The sequence below is a fragment of the Epinephelus moara genome, chromosome 21 (assembly GCF_006386435.1).
Source record: "Epinephelus moara isolate mb chromosome 21, YSFRI_EMoa_1.0, whole genome shotgun sequence".
In the NCBI taxonomy this organism is placed as follows: Eukaryota; Metazoa; Chordata; class Actinopteri; order Perciformes; family Serranidae; genus Epinephelus; species Epinephelus moara.
The window spans coordinates 22,580,864-22,600,333 of NC_065526.1; the positions used below are offsets into that span (position 1 = coordinate 22,580,864).

General features: G+C 42.2%; 1 protein-coding gene and 1 long non-coding RNA gene across 3 annotated transcripts in view; one reads left to right on the forward strand and one right to left on the reverse strand.

Moving 5' to 3' along the window:
- Positions 1 to 19,470, reverse strand: part of LOC126382756 (uncharacterized) — a 199,091-nt gene that overhangs the window by 150,719 nt on the left and 28,902 nt on the right. The gene's annotated exons all lie outside the window — the stretch shown is intronic.
- cacnb2b (calcium channel, voltage-dependent, beta 2b) overlaps positions 3,165 to 19,470 on the forward strand; it is a 39,200-nt gene continuing 22,894 nt past the window's right edge. For both annotated transcript variants that reach the window (XM_050032801.1, XM_050032802.1), the window contains exon 1: positions 3,165 to 3,433. In XM_050032801.1, coding sequence (XP_049888758.1) covers positions 3,416 to 3,433 — 18 coding nt within the window. In that variant the 5' untranslated portion in view covers positions 3,165 to 3,415. The remainder of the gene's footprint in view (positions 3,434 to 19,470) is intronic.

Genomic DNA, 19,470 nt, shown 5'->3' on the forward strand with positions numbered 1-19,470 from the left:
AAAGCCCCAAGTCTGGTTCAATCCCAGGTCATGGGCTAAATGTTGGGACCTTCCATTTACAGTCTTTCTCTCTGTCACAGTTGGCGTGATCACAGTGGTCTAACCTCTGACAGTGATGTCCACTCCAGCAGTACAGATATTGATAATGATGTGTGTGTGTATGCAGCTGTGTGTATGGTAGGTCCAGATGTGTGTGTGACCCAAAGGTCAGTGTCACAGCTTCTTGCTCCACACTGTCACAGCCTGGCCCAGCTGACGCCAGCCCTGCGTGTTTCCTTTCCATTCTCAGTTATATAACACTCTCATCTGTGTCCCTCGCCTCCCAAAGCTCTCCCTGGAGATTTTGGTACCTCACCGTATCCTCCATCTGCTGTTGTCCCCTGCCTGGCTGTTCGGGTTATGGGTCACAGTGACAAATGGACCACACAGCATTACTTACTTTACCCACCCCTAACAGTGGTGGAGGACGTATCAAGAGTCTTAGCAGCGCCACAGTGTGGAAATAGACACAAGTTAAAGTCCTTTGTTCACAGATTTACTAAGGTAAAAATACTAAAGTATGGTATCTAGACACACAGGTATTTTTTGTCCAGGTTTTGAGATACAAGATATCAATTTTAATTGGACTGACCTTCTGCTGAAGAAGCAGTCTTTTCAGTGGATCATTGAGAGGGAACCAGTCTCTAGAAAAAGTTTCTGTTACTGCCGAATTCTCAAATGTCAACTTTCACAGCAACAAAAAAGTCTATTCACCTCCATTATCTTAGAAGGAGTCATAAGACATGTCATTGTTGTCCTACAACCCTGAAAGCTTTCTGCATGGCTTAGTTTTTGTAACTCACATTGAGCACCACAAGCTGAGTACCATCTAGTTCCATTATATTGGAGTGAAGGCAGACATCTCTACTGATATCTCCAACACTGCAGTCATTTCAGATTTCCTTCATTTTCAGGCTGGTTTTGTGGATTTGGAGCTAAATGTTGTGCCCGGGACACGTCATGTATTAATGACACTTGTTACCTGGAAAGGTTGGAAAAAGATACGTATACATTTCTTCCCTGTTCCAAAACCAAAATCAAACCCTGAAAAGTGTAGGGTTAGCTAGCTAGCTACTGAAGATATAGCCTACTGAATGTATACACATGCTGCTTTTGCTTTTAATGATTATAACAGTGAAAAAAGACCGACCCTGCTGTACAGGAACCAGTGGAGGGAAGCAGGGAAACTTTGCTGATATTCAACCAGCTGTGTGTCATCGCAGTGTGTGCAGACGAACATTCTCACTCCGACCTTGTCACATATTAACATTCTGGTCATTGACTTTTTACGTCCACATACAATGTGCAAGGTACTATGGGTGTGTTGGTTGTTGACATTCTGGGACACCATCGCAAGTTTTCTTCTTTTAAGATACACTTCTGTTTTCACAGGAAGTTTAACGTTTACATACAGTCTCTTTCAATATAAAGGCACTATGTCGGTACAACACCGCCAATTGATGTTTTTTCCCCCTTCAACAACAAACACACATGGTCGGGTTTAGGCAAAAAAAAAAAAAAGGCGACAAAAGGAAGTGGTTAGGCTCTGGAAAAAAGAACACGGTTTGGCTTTAGAATCTTAGGGGATGTGAACACCACTCTCTCGGGTGAAAGTTGATGTTTGTTGGAGCCATCCAACATACAGCGTTTCCCCCTGATGCTTCTGGGTGCCATTAAACTATAACAGCAACTGGCAGCATATCATGCTGACGTTAAAGGACGCTTTTTCGTTGGTTTCTGACACCGCAAATCACTGCCCAAGCATTGGATTTCGTCAGCTTCGGAGTGAGACCGTGCTCACTCAGATGGATGTTGTTTGACTTCCCCTGGAGATCCCTTCCCATCCAACAACGGAGGTCCGGGTGCTGGCAGCGGCACAAGGGCGAAGCCAAACACCATCTGCACACACAGCGATGCCACACAGCTGGTTCAATATCGTCAAAGTTTCCCTTTATATTCATTGTCTTCTGTGGCAATCAGCAGTGATGTGGTGGTTCACTTTTACACTGTGATCTGTAGCCTATAGTTCGGCTTTAGCTTTAACCTGTTGTTGCTGCTGAGTCAGTTTGACATCCTGGATATATCCTTCAAACACAGACTGTAGACCCCTCTGTCTGCTTCTCTCTGGAATCACTGTTTCATTTTTCCAAATATATGATAATATTTCTTGAGGGAGTGCAGTTAGTGACAGTGTGGGCTCCATGCTTACTCTGACAGCTTGTCTGACTATCACAAAGGGGCGGGGCTTATGGAAAGGTAAATTAAGTTAAACCAAGGAGTAATGTCCTAAAAGTGCTTTATTTGAAGGGAGATAACTTTTCTTTCTTTCTTTCTTTCTTTCTTTCTTTCTTTCTTATCTTAATCTTGGGGATGTCCCCACCCACAGATTGGGAAACAATACTTCAAGGGTGCTTTACACTATTTATAACTCATTCTGTATTGTATTTACACGTGGCTACACATGTAGGATGCGCCCCACTGGAGGCACCTCCACACAGTGTGAGGGTAACTTTAGGACACAGAAAGAAAATCAGCAATCTGTAGAGGGTAGCTTCTGTGTGTGTGTGTGTGTGTGTGTGTGTGTGTGTGTGTGTGTGTGTGTGGCTGGTACTCGGCAAATACTGAGTTTTAAGTCGTGACATAATGACACTGAACTCCCTGTTGCGCTCGCGTGATGATGAGTAGTAGGTCTGTGTGTAGTTGTATGCTGTAAATCGGGTGCACAAAGGAATTATGTCGCGCTAGCTTTTTAATTTCATCCTTCTATTTTGGAGGCAGGCCATTATAATACTCCCCAGCCAAAACCGCAGGAAGTTGTTTGGGACACACACACACACACACACACACACACACACACTAATCAGGCATCACACAGCGGATGGAGCCAACTGTGGTCAACAACATAAATGAGACAGTCCTCACTTTGGGTTATTTAACACGCGTGGACAGTGCAGACGGGTTGGACGCCTTCTTGGTTTGCTCGGTGCGCGAGGTCAGAGGGAGCGGTGTGCCGCGCAACAGATGCCGCACCGAGAAATAAGCCTTTAATACCCCGAGGACTCAGGAGAGGGTAACTACACTCAACTCACAATACAGACTTAAGTGAAACCCCTCACGCAACTCTTCCGTGTCTCCGGCGGTGTCCTGCGCGTCGCGCTTTCTTCTCTTTGGGAAATATTTCACCTTTACGCACCAAACTGCGCTTTAAAGAGCGGTGCCGCATCTGATAGCATCCTCGGATACACGCACCTGTTTCAGAGGTAAACTGAGTCTCATGGCATACCTGTCCATGTCTCCTCTACCGGGGCCGGTTGAATGATAATCTGATCTGGACGTTACACCTGCGGTATAAAACCAGTGGACCACTTTATCCAACATGCCACCCAAGAAAAAGGTAAAACATGCAGTATTCTTGTGTTTTTCATGTGTGTGTTTGTGTGTGCGCATGGGTGTGCATGTGCGCGCGCGCTGAACAGGAAGGATAGGAGAATGCACCATCTGTTGCACTGGGCGTTAATCCTTGTGTGAGGCCTTTCCACATCATTGCGCTCACTGAAACAGTCACAATGCGCAGGGGCAGATAGAGATGCATATCCACATGCATGTATCATGGCATGTGTCTGGTTGGAAATCACTGGCTTCAGAGAGAGTTGCATAACCAATGGCCTGTGAAGATCAGATGGATTTATTCTCGTTTCTTGCCCTCTTCTTTCACTCAGGGCTCTCAGACTTGTTGTAAACTCTGAGTCTGTGTGCATGTTTGGTGCCTGAATGTGAAAGTTTTACATTGTACAGCAGCAGGTGGAGTCAACTTCCTGCTCCTTGTGCTGTATAAGTCATCAAAGCACATAGTGTGATTTCTTGAGATACATCTTTCTTACCTGAGGACATTTCAGTCATGATTTTATTGAAGCGTTTTATTTGCCCCCCCAAAAGTATTTTTTACTTGTAATTGTTATATCAATATTTAAGCCACATGCAGAGAGAGAGAGAGCTGGTCTCTTTTTGCGAGAACCTACCTGTTTTGCCTCTCATGTATATTTCACCTATAATCTTTATCTATAATGATAATAGAAATTTATTTATAGAGCGCAAAACAGAGTCACAATGTGTCACAAACTAAAAATAAAAGACAGTTTATATGAACCTAAAACTCAAGTAAAATCAGGAGAGGCTGTCCAATGAAAGTACGTTTTAAGAAGGGACTAAAAAGAGATCACAGACTCGGTCGATCTGATTTCCTCAGGCAGACTGTTCCAGAGCCTCGAGGCCCTGACAGCAAACACTCTGTCCCCTTTAGTTTTCAGCCAGGCCTTTGGAAAAGACAAAAGACCTCTGCCCGAGGACCTTAAAGTACGTCCACGTGTGTACGGCACTAAGAGGTCGGAGATATAGCTGGGAGAGAGACCATGAAGAGCCTTAAAAGTGATCAGTAAAATCTTAAAATCTATATTAAAACATACTGGGAGCCAGTGTAGAGAAGCTAAAACTGGAGTGATGTGATCATGTCTCTTGGTTCTGGTTAAAGGCTGGCAGCTGAATTCTGTAGAGTCTGAAGTCGGTCTTGCTGCCTGTTTCTGCACAGAAGTGAGTGTGTGGATGTTTTTTAAATTAATTTAGATAATTTTATTGCTCCAGCACCTCAGCTAAGTCTGATACTTGGTGAATGATTGTCTCTGTATTTGATTCTTGTGCACTGCCATTAAATTCAAGTCTTAGAGCCAAGCATCCACCTGTGAATCTTTGAGAAACAGAGGGTTGTTTAACAACACTTACTGCTGTTCTGAAGGTATATCCAGAATCCTTAAACATTCTTGTAACCATCTGGAAGAAGAAATATTCTGTCTGCTGCACAACGAAAAAATAAAAGATTTCTAATTTTTTCAAGCTGCAATTTTTATTTCTCCAACCAAACAAAGATGGTAGCCGCAAATGACATAATGTGTGTCCTTGCTCAACGCAGACAATTTGAGTAAAAATTAAAACATTTTATCATCAGTTTATTATTTGTCTATGTGAATGCTGCTTGCTATTTTATATTTTCTTATGAAATAATACGTTAATAATTTTCTGGTGTCCTTTACAACTTGCATGTGTCTTTCTGGCTACTTGCAGAGGAAATCAACTCAAGAAACAATTAAGAAGAATTTTTATTTAGTAGCTTTTCATCCTAACAGCTATAAGCAACATTTTTATATTGGTGTCCGTCAGCTATTTTGGTTCACTCTCACCGTCTTGTTTTTGGCTGCAGGCAGCAGTTTCCAGAGAAAAGTCTCTAAAAACCCACTGTACACCACCTGCTCAGCAGACAAAGTTATCAACTAGCTGGTGAACATAGTGGAGCATTTAACAGATCAAGAGCTGGATATTTTACCCCCTGGAGACCAAAAACAGAAAGCAAGAGCTTGCTAACATGTTTGCCATAGCAACTTCAAGCGTGATGATATGTCAGTATTGGGTTTTTATCTTGTTAGTGCTGCCCCCAAGTGGCCAGAAAATCAGTAAATTCAGGTTGAAAGGTTTGTATGCAACATTCAGAGCATTAATAAAGTAGCAAACCACTGTTTGCTATGTAATGATAGAGTGGAGTAATGGCGTCCTGAGCAGAGAATGAAGTCACGCTACCTCTGTGTGTTGTAATTCAAGTTTCTCTGTGGTTTGTTTTGGTAAGCCAGTCCAGCCACGTGTGCATGTTTTGCATCTGTGCATCTCACCAGCTAGCTCATCGCCACTGTTTTGCACTGCGCTCATACAGTGGTTACCACTAACACATTCTCACTCTGACCTCATCACATATTGATGTTTGGTCGGGACCTTCCACGTCCACATACAACGTGAAAGGTACCCTGTGTGCGTTGGCTGTTGACGTTCTGAGACGCCGTGTCAAGTTCTGCCTGTTACATGCATTGTCTCCTTTCAAGATACACTTCCATTTAACAGGAAATTTAACGTTTACATACAACGCACATGGTTGGGTTTAGGTAAAACAAAAGTACGTGGTTAGGTTCAGGAAATAAGAACTGGGTTTGGCTTTAGAATCTTGAAAGTCGGAGTTTGTCAGTGGGTGTTTGTTGGACCCATCCACCCACCGTATTCAGACTTTCGCCGCCTTAACTTTTGTTCTTGCCCCACCGCGTTTACCCCTGATGCCAGAAAGTGCTGTTAAACTAAAACAGCAGTCGGCCACATATCATGCCAACGGTTTTGTCTGATTGTCTGACGCCACAAGTCACTGGCCAAGCACCAGATTTCAACGACTTTGGAGTGAGATTGGGTTGTTACCACCGATATTGAGATAGCATGGTTGCAGAAGCGCAGCGCCCACCCCCTGGTTGCCTCCTGGTTAACAGCGTTAACCATAATGCACTCTGTCAGCACTGCTGCAGTTGTTTAGCGCTCTTTATGGAGTTAGCCCCATTAGGTGCTAGCTGCTGGCTCAGCCACCCACACGTCGAGAACCGGTGCCAGACAATTTACGCTCTGAATTTTGCATAGAGCCCCTTTAAGGATTCTTGACATACTTTCAGAACCAAACGTTACACAGTGTTTAGCGTTTTTATCTGTGGGTATTAATTAAAACAGATCCTGAGCTCTGTGACTCAGATGTAATGATACCACATAAGGGACACAAAGAGGAACCTGAGGAAACCTCACAGTCTCTGTATGGCCTACTGTCTTGCATTACAGTGTTCTGGTTACTGCTGGCCCACTGCTTGTTACCTAGAATAGGAAAAGCCTCTTAGTAGCTGAGACTGGGGCATTATGTCCAGATACCTTCTTTCCTTCCAGGCAGGAAGTGGAGCAATAAGTCGAATAATACCAGTTAGACCTGTTCCCTTTGGGATTAGGACAGTTTCCAAGTGTACAGTAGCTTCGTTTTCATTCTTATATATAAGTAATTTCTGTGTTTAACCTGATGAAAGTGCTCCGAATGTGTTTCATATTGCAGAGGAGTGACAAAGATGACAGTGTTACAGTGGTAGTAGTGGTTCAGTATTTGCCTCAGTGCAGTAAGTGAGAAATGATCATAACAGCAATGGTTGGCAAAATGTTTTTTTTTTTTTTATAATCCCCTCACACGCACACCCCTCCTTATACCAACAGTAATCATGTTGCATCATAACGCTGTGTGAGGCAGAGGAGCAGAGAGACTTGCCATTATTTTACTGTAGATGAAATGTATCTATTACAGGAGCCAAGCACGCCAGGCATTAGGTGGTATAGATAATATTAATGCAGCTATTGTATCTCTATCTGATGACTGTCAGGGAGCCTGAGCACATGTAGTCCAAGCAGCAGCGTTGGCTGTCTGTGAGGAGGTTGCATTTGTCTCTCTCTCGCTCTAAATCCTGGATTGACGCATGCTATCTTAATCTCTTTACTCAGAGACAATCATGACCCGGAGAGAGGGAGGCAGAGAGGGAGGGAAACCCAAATACACATTGTTTTTTTCCCTGTAATGATTTTTTCCAATTTAGTCTTCGGTGCTGTGATTTTCTTCGAGGCAAATCTTTTTTTTTCTTTTCGATGTTCCTTCAAGTGTGCAGATTGTCTCTGTAGTAGTATGTGTAACCATTAGCAAAATTATATGAAAATCATATATGATGTCAAAAAATGGATAGTCTGTTAGTACTTTCAAATTCACAGTAAGACCTGATCCGACAAAATAAGAAATTAATCAAGAAAGAATTGACTGTTCGCGCTAAACCCATTTTTCATACATGTTCAAGTGGTTTACATGGGGCAGTAGTCAAAGCAGTACTCTATTTGTGAGAGATTGGACTGTGGTTTCTTTTTTGTCATACCTGCTCCAAAATCAGAGACATAAAAATGAGGAGTGACTTTAACAATGTAAGGGTGCTTTCAGACCTAGAGTTGTCTTGCTTTGGTCTGAATCAGGGACTAATTTTGTTACAAAGTTGCATAATTGCCTAGAGTTGGTTCGTGTTCTCACGGCAGCATTTACAAGAGGACCAGATCAAATGCTGTGCGTGAAAGCTGCTCTTGATTTGTTCAGAATTTCCATGAAGGAAAAATCCAAGAAATTTTCGTTTAAGTTAAACCATACAGTTTGAAAACGAGGCGCGCCTCCAACTAGAAAACAATGTTTTGATGCATTGGATGTGCTGAATGTGCATATTAAGGCAGTACAGGAGGAGGTGCACATTAATAATCCTCCAGGACTGTAACATGCTCATGTTTAACCCAAACAATGTGTGTGACTGCAGTTGGTTCAGATCGAGGTCGAAACACGTTCTCACCAAAAATGAACCGCACCAGAGTTCGTTTGTTTGAGACCGCCTCTTCAAGAATGTCTCGGTCCAGTTGTTTTGGTACGCACCTGAGTGTGATTGTTGTGTTCACACCTGCCCACACGAACCACACTTAGGGGACAAATGAACTTGAGTTCAATTGAACCAAACCAAACAGGGCAGGTGTGAAAGCACCCTAAGCTGCAAATGTTAGCATGCGCGGTGACCAGCGTACTACCTACAGTGGTAACCCTGCGTAACTTCTGGGCCAGTGGCCATTTCATACTACATTATTATTACAGGTTACTTTTAAAGAAGTCTTGTTTATGACTAGCACATTTCCTCCACTGTGTGGCAGCTGGTTCTGGTTCCTATGTCAGAGTTGAAGCTAACGTTAGTGCCTTCTTCCTGCTCTGTTTGGGTGTCATGACACTGACCTGACAGTTAATAATCCCAAAGCCCTAGTTATTCAGAAAAAAGTCCCATTGGACCAAAAGATCATTTGTCTGACAGCCTGTTATCACAAAACCAACTGTGCCACAGTTTTCATGGAAAACTGCATGTGGGCGTGTATGGGAGAACAGAAAGCCAGTAAGGCGTATCAACAGTGATTAAGGTAGGGGACGAGGTTTCGCAAACTGTTGAAGTAGTGAATTGAATTGAAGTTGTTTCCAATTTTAAACTCTTTCCTTTTGTAACCACAAACTGGCGACATCAGTAATAATGATCAAACCCATATTAACAAACTGTATAGACATAAATTACTTTTAGTGCAGCACAGATCTGCTGCCACTCTTGATCTATAATTGGAGATCTAAAGGGCCGTGATGCAGCCTTTAACTCCACAGACGGAGACTCATGCCAAAGTAAAGGTGGCGGTGCCAGCCCGGCCATATCTGCTCTATGGTAACATCAGGCAGAGGGCATGGAGCCAGTCTCCTTCAGACAGATGATGCAGAGCAGCTGATTAGACAGGGCTCGGAGAAAACTGAACACACACTGCATGTTAATGAAGAGGAGATGGAGTCGCAAAGAAATCATCACAGTATACGGAATAACACATCAGAGTAAATGAGCGCCAGCTAAATTGCAAAAGGATTTGGGTTATCAGATACAATTTCACTGTTCCTCCACAGCAGAAAGAGCCAATACATAAAAATATTTATCTGCAAAAATTAGAATTTGTGAACACCTGGGCTCAGAGACAGCTGCTCATTAGACGACAACAGGAAATTAGTCACAATTAGATTAGTGACCTGCGCTACAGTTCTACAATGAACTGTAGTAAATGGTGTTTGGACACAGGCAGTGTTTTGTCTCTTTTTGATGCACAACTGTTTCCACTGATCCTCATTACTATGGTTTTAATGAAGATTATAATTTAAAAGCCGACACTGTTTCTCTGCAGATCACCCAGAATATCCTGAGATAAGAGTAAACATAGTACAGTTTTGATATTTTCTCATATAAAAATATTCTCCTTGTTCACAGTAGATCAAAGCGCAGGCTGCTCTCCAACAGAGTTGTGTATGTGATGAGTTATTTTGGCGTCTACAGTTTTGGAAATTAAAGTTCTGTTCATCTGATGTGAAGGCAGTTTTTGGGGGACTGGCAGTTGGAGTTGTCGGCCTCTGGGGGCATTTATGCAGAATTTACGCTTGTTAGCAGCACATAATCCACTATTGACTTGTGCAAACTCTGAACAGACAGATGAGGCAGACAGGATGGGTATATCACAGTATCTGAAACATGGTAGTTACAATATTAACATATTAGATGCATAAAGTAGCACCCAGCCCCCTGTTTTTGCAGATTACCTGTGTGGCTAGATTTAAAGATTTTTTTTTCTGGAGTTTTGACTGAGTTAGCAGATTAACATGTTGCAGATTCAAAATCCCAAGATTGTTTATTTCCACTTTGGTTTTAGACAAATGTGATTCTAGCTTTTCTAGTGTTTTACTCTTGAAAACATTTGAATGCACCAGCATGTACATTTTTGCATGTATTCATATAAGCCAGACAGCTCTTCTCTCGAAAAATGTTCTTACTGTATGTTTTGCAAACCACAGATACGTTAACATTTGTACCTTATTTTGTCGCAGATATGTTGAAACTTTATGTTGAATGTGTGGTTAGATTTAGGCACAAAAAGTACTTGGACTACAAGGGAATTACAAACACGTCAAGTTTGTAAAAAACACACTTTATTTTTTGATACAGTGAATTTCCAGCACAGGGCTTTTATTTTGAAGTGACGCTCTCTGCTGTAGATTGAGTGTCTAACGGACAGCGACTTTACAGAGACAGCAAACTAGCTCAACGATATGTTCAAATGCAGGTATGATGCTTAATGTATTAAACTGTGGGACCTTGAACTAATGACTTAGGAGAAATCTGGACCCTGTGGCTGGACCAGTGTCGAACCACTGGTGCAAAACACCCATGTTTGGTGGCACAAAAGCTGCTGGAAAAGCAGGGACAGGTTGGTGCAAAACACCCAGGATTGCTGCCACAGATACTGCTGGGAAACGTTGAGATGTTTCGGTAAAAAACACTCAAGTTCGGTGCCTCAAACGCTGGGGGAAACCCAACTAGAAACACCAGTGCAAATGCCAGGAAGCATCACCAAGACCCAGCCAGAGTTGTTGGTTTTTAACAGCGGTCCACAGCATGGCAGGTATCTCTCCTAGGTGACACCATCCACCATCCCCTCCACCTCCCTATGACAAAAGCCAACTGATATATATACGTCACTTTAGAAACCTGAAAAGACAAATATGAAATGTGCAAATGTAACATATTTCTAACACTTTCTTCTGACGACTAGGCTGCAGTGGATAGCGCTAGAGTCACAGTGTTTCCATACACAGTCGACTACCAAGCTTATTGTTCCTCACTAAGTCATCACTTCACCTTAGGTTACAAGACACTTTGCTGCCACAGAGCTGAAGGCATCACAGAGCAGCTCATACTGGAGCTGCTGTGTTGAGGTGTGGAAGCTCTTAACCCTAGTTGTCTTTTTAAATGAGACATAGATAACAGCAGCGCCTGGGGAGCAGCCAGCGAAGGAGCAGGAAGCTGCAGGGATGTGGCAGAGCTACACACACACACACACACACACACACACACACACACACGAATTTCATCTCTAAATACAAACAATCAGAACAACAGTGCCCACCCAAGCAAGCAGACTCACATGGTTCACTTCCCCGCCTCTGCTGATGCTTACGTTGTGTGCTGGCATGTAGCCAGCTTAAACAACACTTTACCGTTACGTGTTTGACGTCATCGACTGTGCAAGGTACAGTAGCAGTGATGCTGAACATGGCCAAGTTGACTTAATTATATTGACATTCTCTATGGGAGGTCCAAGTGTCACTTCAATAGTTCCTCTATGGATCTCCCATTGATTTCAATGTACTGCTCAATTACTGTTAGCACCTTTAATCAGTCTAGGAGGATGTTGTGGAGGTATGGACGCATTACAGCATACAAGTTACAATGGGAGAGGTATTGTCATCAGTGGGAGTCATTTATGCTTAGGTGGCATATTTCTCTCAGTGGTTGCCATGGAAACGTCTCCCCATTTGTTGAGGGACTGTGTAGAAGGAATGGCATCTTCAGTGACAAAAGTTAATACTATGTGCTGCAGTGAATGGTTGCTGTCTTAAATTAAGAAACTCTTGGTTGGTTGGTTGGTTGGTTGGTTGTATTTCTTCTATCTACTTTGCAAGCTTTACAGTTTATATTAGCTGCCCTTAAAGGCTCGACATAATGGCATAAAAGGACCAAATTAAAGGAATACTTCACCTATTATATGATCATTTGTAAATCAGTTAGTTAAGCTATGTTGCCTTCAATTCGTAAAGAAAACTTTACTTTTCTGGCATGCCTACATTTATATCATCAGTTATATTAAACAATCCATATACAAACTCTAACAAAGCTCATGCAGTGTAATCCAAGTCTCAATTATCCAGCTGGATGCTCAGTACTGCGAGAACAACAAAGCACAATTTCAGATTTTTACAGCATAGGTCTTATTTTTTTTTAGTAGTTTCGACCATCATTCCTGCATCAAACTGATTGCTAAGATGTATTGATAAGATGTCAGGGTGTAGCCTTACAATGGAGACCATGAGGCAAGCACACCCCGCTGTCAGTTAACCACAAGGTTAGCAAAAAGCACAATGTAGACTTGATCAGTCAAGCAGATAATGTGGTTTGAATAAAATAGCTTGTTTTCAGTCAGGAAATTTGTGTTGCTTTGCTTGACTGTAAAGTGGCGTATAACGTTATCCTGTGTTGTCACATTCTCTCCGTAGGAAACAAGAGAAGCAGCCTTCTTAACTACTCTGGGCAGACTCAAAACCAAACTCATACATGACATGCAAAGCTGAGATTTATGTGTTATTGCAAGTGTTTCAAACAGTTTGTTTTGGAGTGATAGGAGAAAACTTCCAGGATGAGGACTAACTTGTTGGCTTGGCAAGTGTGTGTCAGTTGAACTTTCCCACTTTTAATGAGTGATGCAGAGCTGCTTCCCTAAGATAGTTCCAGATGTCTAACCAAGACTACACAGGATGAGTATTTAAGAAAGTTTCACATCAAGGGCTTCAAAATTCAATTTGATTCAGTTCAATTGTATTTATAAAGCCAAATATCACAAATCCCAGTTTGCCTCAGAGGGCTTTACAGCATACGATATCCCTCTGTCCTTCGACCCTCCCCAAAAAACCCTTAAACGGGGGAAAAATGGTTGAAACCTCAGGGACAGCAACTGAGGAGGGATCCCTCTTCCAGGACAGACAGACTTGCAATAGATGTGTGTACAGAACAGATCAAAAGCACGTGATCATGGGCCCCTGCGTCTCTGTTTCTTTTTCAGGTCATTGGTTTATTTCCTTTGGTTTGAAGCTAAGAAAGTTTACTTTGTCATATTTTTGCACTCAACAATGTTCTCTTTTATTGAAGCCCATTTTGCACAAAACAAGTGAGGCAGAGCTTTGAAACAATTGCTGTTTTCGTCTTATTTTATGAGATCTTATTAAATAACCTGGCATCATGCTAAGATAGAGATTTTAGGGTCAAAGTAAATGCAGTAAGATCAGTCTGTGTGAATTAGCTCAGCATGAAAAGACACATTTTCTCAGCTGCTTAAACAAATCAAACAGTGAAAAGGTAAATATGATGTATTTGGATGAACTGCTGGGAATTTTTCTAATGTGAACATGAGCTGCATCTCAGCATTTCTTCAAGACCCAGTCCAGAGTTCAGTTTGTCCTCTGGGGAATCGCAGTGCTCCGGGCCAGCCAGCTGGCTCCTGGTGACTCGATGGCTCTGATTATTTCACTTTAGGGATGGAGTCCATCTCCCCAATCAGACGCTCCTTTCCTAATGTACTCCCCTGGCGAGTGCAGAAAGAGCTGTGTAAACGCTTTTGAGCGGGAAGGGAGTCACCTTCAGGTAGTTCACCCACCCTCACATCATCCTTGTCCTCCACCTTCCTTTGCCCACCCTCGAAGCCACATAATCACGTTAATGGGCTAGGATGGCTCTGCAACTGGAAGGNGAAGAAATGGAGATGGAGGGATGAATGAAGAAGTGGGGTAGAGAGTTTGAATAAAAATAAAAATAAGTGGAGCCATATTGTTTTTTTCTTTAAAGAAAGAGCATCAAATAAGAACAAAAAAAAATGTATGAGAAATACGGAATGTCAGGAAATAGTGAAAACTACCCTTGTTAACTTCTAATGCATTGAAAGTGCTTGTTTTTTTTTTTTCCCAACCACCAGTCCAAAATTGCATGAACTTCTGACATTTAAGAAGCTGGATTTAGAAAACGTTTTGGCGTATTTGCTTGAAGAGTGATCGAAATAATTCATTGCATATCTAAATATTAGGGATGCACTGATGTATATGTATATGTATATGTATATATGTATCAGCCGATACTTGCCTTGTTGACTACCATCAGTTTATTGGCAAATTTGTGCAGGCTTAAAAGCAGGGCTTGAGACTAACGATGCCATATCGTCATGGGACAAAAATGTCTTTGTGAGCACACCTCTCTGCCCTTCCATGCGCAAACGAAGAGAGCGTGAGGCAGAGACATGAGACCTCCCTGCCCTTCCACATGCCCACGTGGAAAGCTTAAGCCAGAGAGAGCACATATCTCCGCCCTTCCACATGCCTATGTGGAAAGCTTAACCCGGTGAGAGAGCCTAAGACAGGGAGAGCAGCAGCAAAGACAGTATTATTGACAAACAGAAATTACATTTACAGTTTTTATGGTTGAATTTGTGCTCATTTAAAGATAGTGTAATAAACTGGTATTGGCTATCATTCATGTTGTTATTTTAGACATAGGTATCAGCCCAGAATTTTACAATTTGCTGATTGACTGATTGATTAATTGATTCAGCTGTTTTGTCCTCTTTTGTCTTAGAAAGACACTGAAGCGAAATCCATATCTGAATGATGGTGAAGCATTATAATCTGTGATTCACATTAACACAAATGCAGAAAAAAAAAAGAAAATTCACATAATTCCTTCATTTTTTTGCAGCTCTTGAGTAGACATTTCTAAGTCACCTGCAGTAGAGCTCAACATTGTTTAATAATTCAGCGGGGGCGTTTTATACTATTGGCTGGGTGACATTGGCTTGCAGGAGAGGCGGGTGCTGTGCGAACAGATGTCTACACCAGCCATGGGTAAACAAAAAGCCATGCCTGGGCATAATTCGGCCCCGGGGAGATTTCCTTCCTCCTCCTCTCTTATTCCCTCCTCACCATGTTAAATTTTCTGTCTCTGACATGTTCTCTGCTGCATCCTCCTGCTCCTGTAAAGCTAATTCTCTCTGATAATTACCAACAGCATCCCACCTTGCATCATGTCCTCATCATTCTTGTGTCTCATTATTTGAGGCATAATTTGCCTCCATAGTTTCTTTTTTTTAATTTTCTCTTGTATTTTAAAGACATATCATTACAGTTGAGCTTTCTGAGCTAGTGACCAGTTCTATTCTGCTTTCTTTCCTGACACATTTCAATATATTTATAGTAATACTTTTAATTCAACTTTAAACTGAGCCATAAGTATTTTTGATTTTGTGTCCAATGTGGCACCAGTTCCTTGCATATATTAATAACCAGTATATTGTACCCTGGATGGGTTCCTATCTTTAAGCTCGAGTCCACTAACATGGCTGCCATACGACACAAAGTGTTGGCACTTAAATCTTTTGCCACAATAGTTGTGTGGCTCGAGGGATGGCGATGTTTGTCCATTTATGTAATGGATTGCCATGAAGGTTCACACAGACATTCATGTTAACCAGATGATGGTTCCTAATGACTATAGCCACGTTTCCACCAAAACACTTTTGGTATGCTACCTTCCTACCTCTTTTGGAAATATATCCAGACTAGGGCTGTCAAGCGATTTAAAGAATTTATCTAATTAATTACGTACTCTGTGATTAATTAATCTAAATTAATCGCATACATCAGTTTTTGCTGTTTAAGTATTTAGAAAATTTAAATTCAAATGACTTTCGGCAGATGTGACGATTTTGGACACACTTGTCCCCCTGTCTTCTACCACCACAACTGGTCTGCAGTCCATTGTAATCCATTTTGAAAGGCAGTTAGTTAGTCGGTCACCAGTAGACTTACTCAGTTTGCGTCTGAACGCCTGGTTGAGTGTGGCTTGACGAGGCTAGCTGCTAACGCTAGCATCAGAGGCTGTGCTAGCTTCTACCTCCGGGATCGCTGCAGAATGCTTTGTGTTGAGGTGATATTTCAGGCTTGAAGTACTCTGATGGTACAGAAATTCCTTACTAAAGAAAGTGCAAAGAATGGTCCTCCTATCAACAGCTCCATCTGGGCATTTTTGAAATATAAAGGTTTCATTCGCGGGGCTAAGCAGTATCATCTTGTCTGAATCCATCATGTAACAAAGCCACTGTGGCCTTCAATGATGCACTGGGTCAAAGGGCACCACGGAACGTGATTAAACAGCATTCATTTTTTCATGCATTATTTTTTCTGTGATTAATTAATCAAAATTAATGCGTTATTTTGACAACCCCAATGCAGACATATATAATATTTGTGCTTTCAAATTTGCATATGATAGAAGACTGGACAGTTTGCTCTCTGAGTGGCCTTCTGGTTCAACATGTATCCTCGTAGCACTCTTTCCTGGCACATTCTCCTTTTCTCTCTCACCTCCCTCTCTCCCGCACTTCCTCCCCTCTTCCAGCTCTCCCTCTGTCTTCCCACTTACAGTAATTTCATAATACAAGCTATTAAAGCGGAGTCTTTTGGACTTGAAGATAGGTCCATCATAACTATTGGCCTATGGTAATGACATGCTGTATAATCTGTCATCGTCAAAGTCACTAGTGTCAGGCAGCGCAGTGTGCACTCATTTGGAATAACGTAGAGGGTTGGAGCGGGTGACGGGGTAAAGGAGAGCCAGAGGGAAGTTGCTCTCTGCTGGTTGAGCATGAGGTCTGAATAGTGAACTCATTCTGGACTGACATTCATACTCACCCAGTGTATTCTTATTACTGTCTTTAATGAACCGAAAACAGGGAAAGCCTCTCTCCTACAAAATATTCTTTGCTTTGCCAGAGGAGCTTTACAGGTAAGAAAAGGGGGGCTTGAATGACATTTCGTTGGCAACTTTTTTTTGAGGTCAGGAAGAGTAACATCCTGACTACACAGAAGTCATAGGGAGAGAGTTGGATGGTTAATGTCCTGGGTCCCACCTAATTTCATTGTACAGTTGTGCAGTAACAATAAAGGCATTGCTTGATTGACTGATTGATTGATTAGGTGACATAGCCACACAACAAATGCCCCAACAGCTGCACAGCAACAGCTCTTCTGATTTTGACAGAGAGGGGCATAGATGGGGCGTTGGTGGCTTAGTGGATAGAGCAGGCGCCCCATGTACAAGGCTGTTGCCACAGCGGCCCGGGCTCAACTCCCTCTCTCTCTCCCCCTTTCACACTTGTCTGTCCTATCAAATAAAGGCTAAAATGCCCAAAAACATATCTTTAAAAAAAAAGAGAGGGGCATAGATATAGACAGCGCAGGCAGCGTGGTTGCATTGGGGCCCATGGGGTGGAGGGGCCCGATTGCCACCTATAGAAATATGCTCGTGAACAAAGAAGAACTCATATTAAATAAAAAATGGTGCAGTTTTCTATAAAAGCCCTCAAAAAGGCAAACCCATCTCCATCATAGTTTTCTGTTTTTGCAAAATAGTATCAATCTATAACTAACCATATGTTTATTCTACATAAACTAAATAAAAAACTAATTTAACTTTAAAAATTATTTTGTCATATACAGATATTTAATGATGATTGCTGGGTAATATGCATGTTAATGTTGTCAATATCAAGTCTCTGTATATCACGTAACGAGACAATACGATTTACAGTAGCTAGTTTTGGTGCAAAATCTCTCAAGACTGACAAGCTGGGCACATCTGCAAGCAGATATAACATAAAAGTGGCAGTAAGATGCACTGCTGGTAAAATATATATACGCCTAAAACTATGTGTGTGTGTGTGTGTGTGTGTGTGTGTGCTTCATAACTAGTAAGTAGTGCACATTAGGGCCCGTTTGACTCAAGGTTCTTAGCTTTATGTGTGTTACTCTATACTGTATTGGTATGTATTTTATGTCTTTTTATGTCTTTTATGTATTTTTAACTTGTGTTTTATTGTGAGCCACGTCAAAGACGAATTTCCACTGCTCTGCAATGAACAATAAAGTTCTTTCTGATTCTGATAATAGCGTGCATGCGGGCTTATCATAACTACATTACGCCACTGGTGGAGTTGTTGTAAATAACTCTTTGGCTCTGCCAGTAGGACACAAGCCCCTCTGTGCAGAGTTTGCATGTTCAGCATGGGTTTTCTCTGGGTACTCCAGCTTCCTCCCACAGTCCAAAGACATGCAGGTTAATTGGTGACTCTAAATTGCCCGTAGCTGTGAATGTGAGTGTCAATGGTTGTCTGTCTCTATGTGTTAAGGCTGGTTCACGTTCCACAATTTTTACCCCGAATTTGCGTAGCTGACACTATTGTAATCTTTTGAGTGTTCATACCTGGCGAGGTGTGTTTCTGTCATCAGGAGTATCACCAACTGCGTTACGACCTGTGTGTGCGCACCACAAGATTTCTCCGCCGAGCCCTCGCCGACAGAGCCCCAGATAACACGGTGACGTCACCAAACTACGTTTTTTAACTTGGAGACGACACATTGTTAAGGCATTGATATTCTTCCCAGTGCTGAATCAGATCTGCCTCCAGGGCCTGGGTCCAAACACTACGCGCTCCCCGTGATCCTGTGGACGCCGTCATTGTTGTTGCTTGCCGGCTTGTCAGTGTTGCCAGATCTTGGGAGAGAAACGAGCAACCAGGGCTATGGAAACAAGCCCAAAAGAAGAACGAGCAACCAGGGCTATGGAAACAAGCCCAAAAGAAGCTGTTCACACATGAGGACTCGTCGTGGCACACTATCTGCCGACTCACCCATGACCCAAGTTGGCTCTCAAGATCCTTTGCGACGTCAAAATCACGGTGAAAATCATGTAATGTGAACTAGGCTTTAGCCCTGCAACAGTCCTGTGACCTGTCCAGGGTGTACCCTGCGGCCTGCCCAGTGTCAGCTGCGATAGGCTCCAGTCCCTCCGCAACCCCTAACAGGATAAGCGGTTACAGAAAATGAATGAATGAATGAATGAACTACCAGTGGCAGTAGCCTGTATATTAGATTTTTGGGGAACTTGGTAAATTGTAGTATCTACTAAAAGCCTGCATGTGCAATGTTTAGGGAACATCCTTGGTTTCACTTACGTTAATTGCTGCTAAATTGTATTAACAGGCAGGACCACTTCTTTTCATCTGTACTTTATGTATTGAATCAACTGAATTTTCTCAAAAAAGTTGAAAAAAAACAACCCTTATGTCAAATTTCCAGGAGATTAAACACCTTAGACGCTTCAGCAGAACCACTCTGTGCAAGTCAAAAAAGTTGTATTTTGATTTGGGGCATGTAAAACATACATCTTATCAGATCACTTCATTTAGGGTTCATGTAAACAGTTAAGTTGGCATCTCCAATCTAAGAGATGACGTCTGTGTTGCCACAGC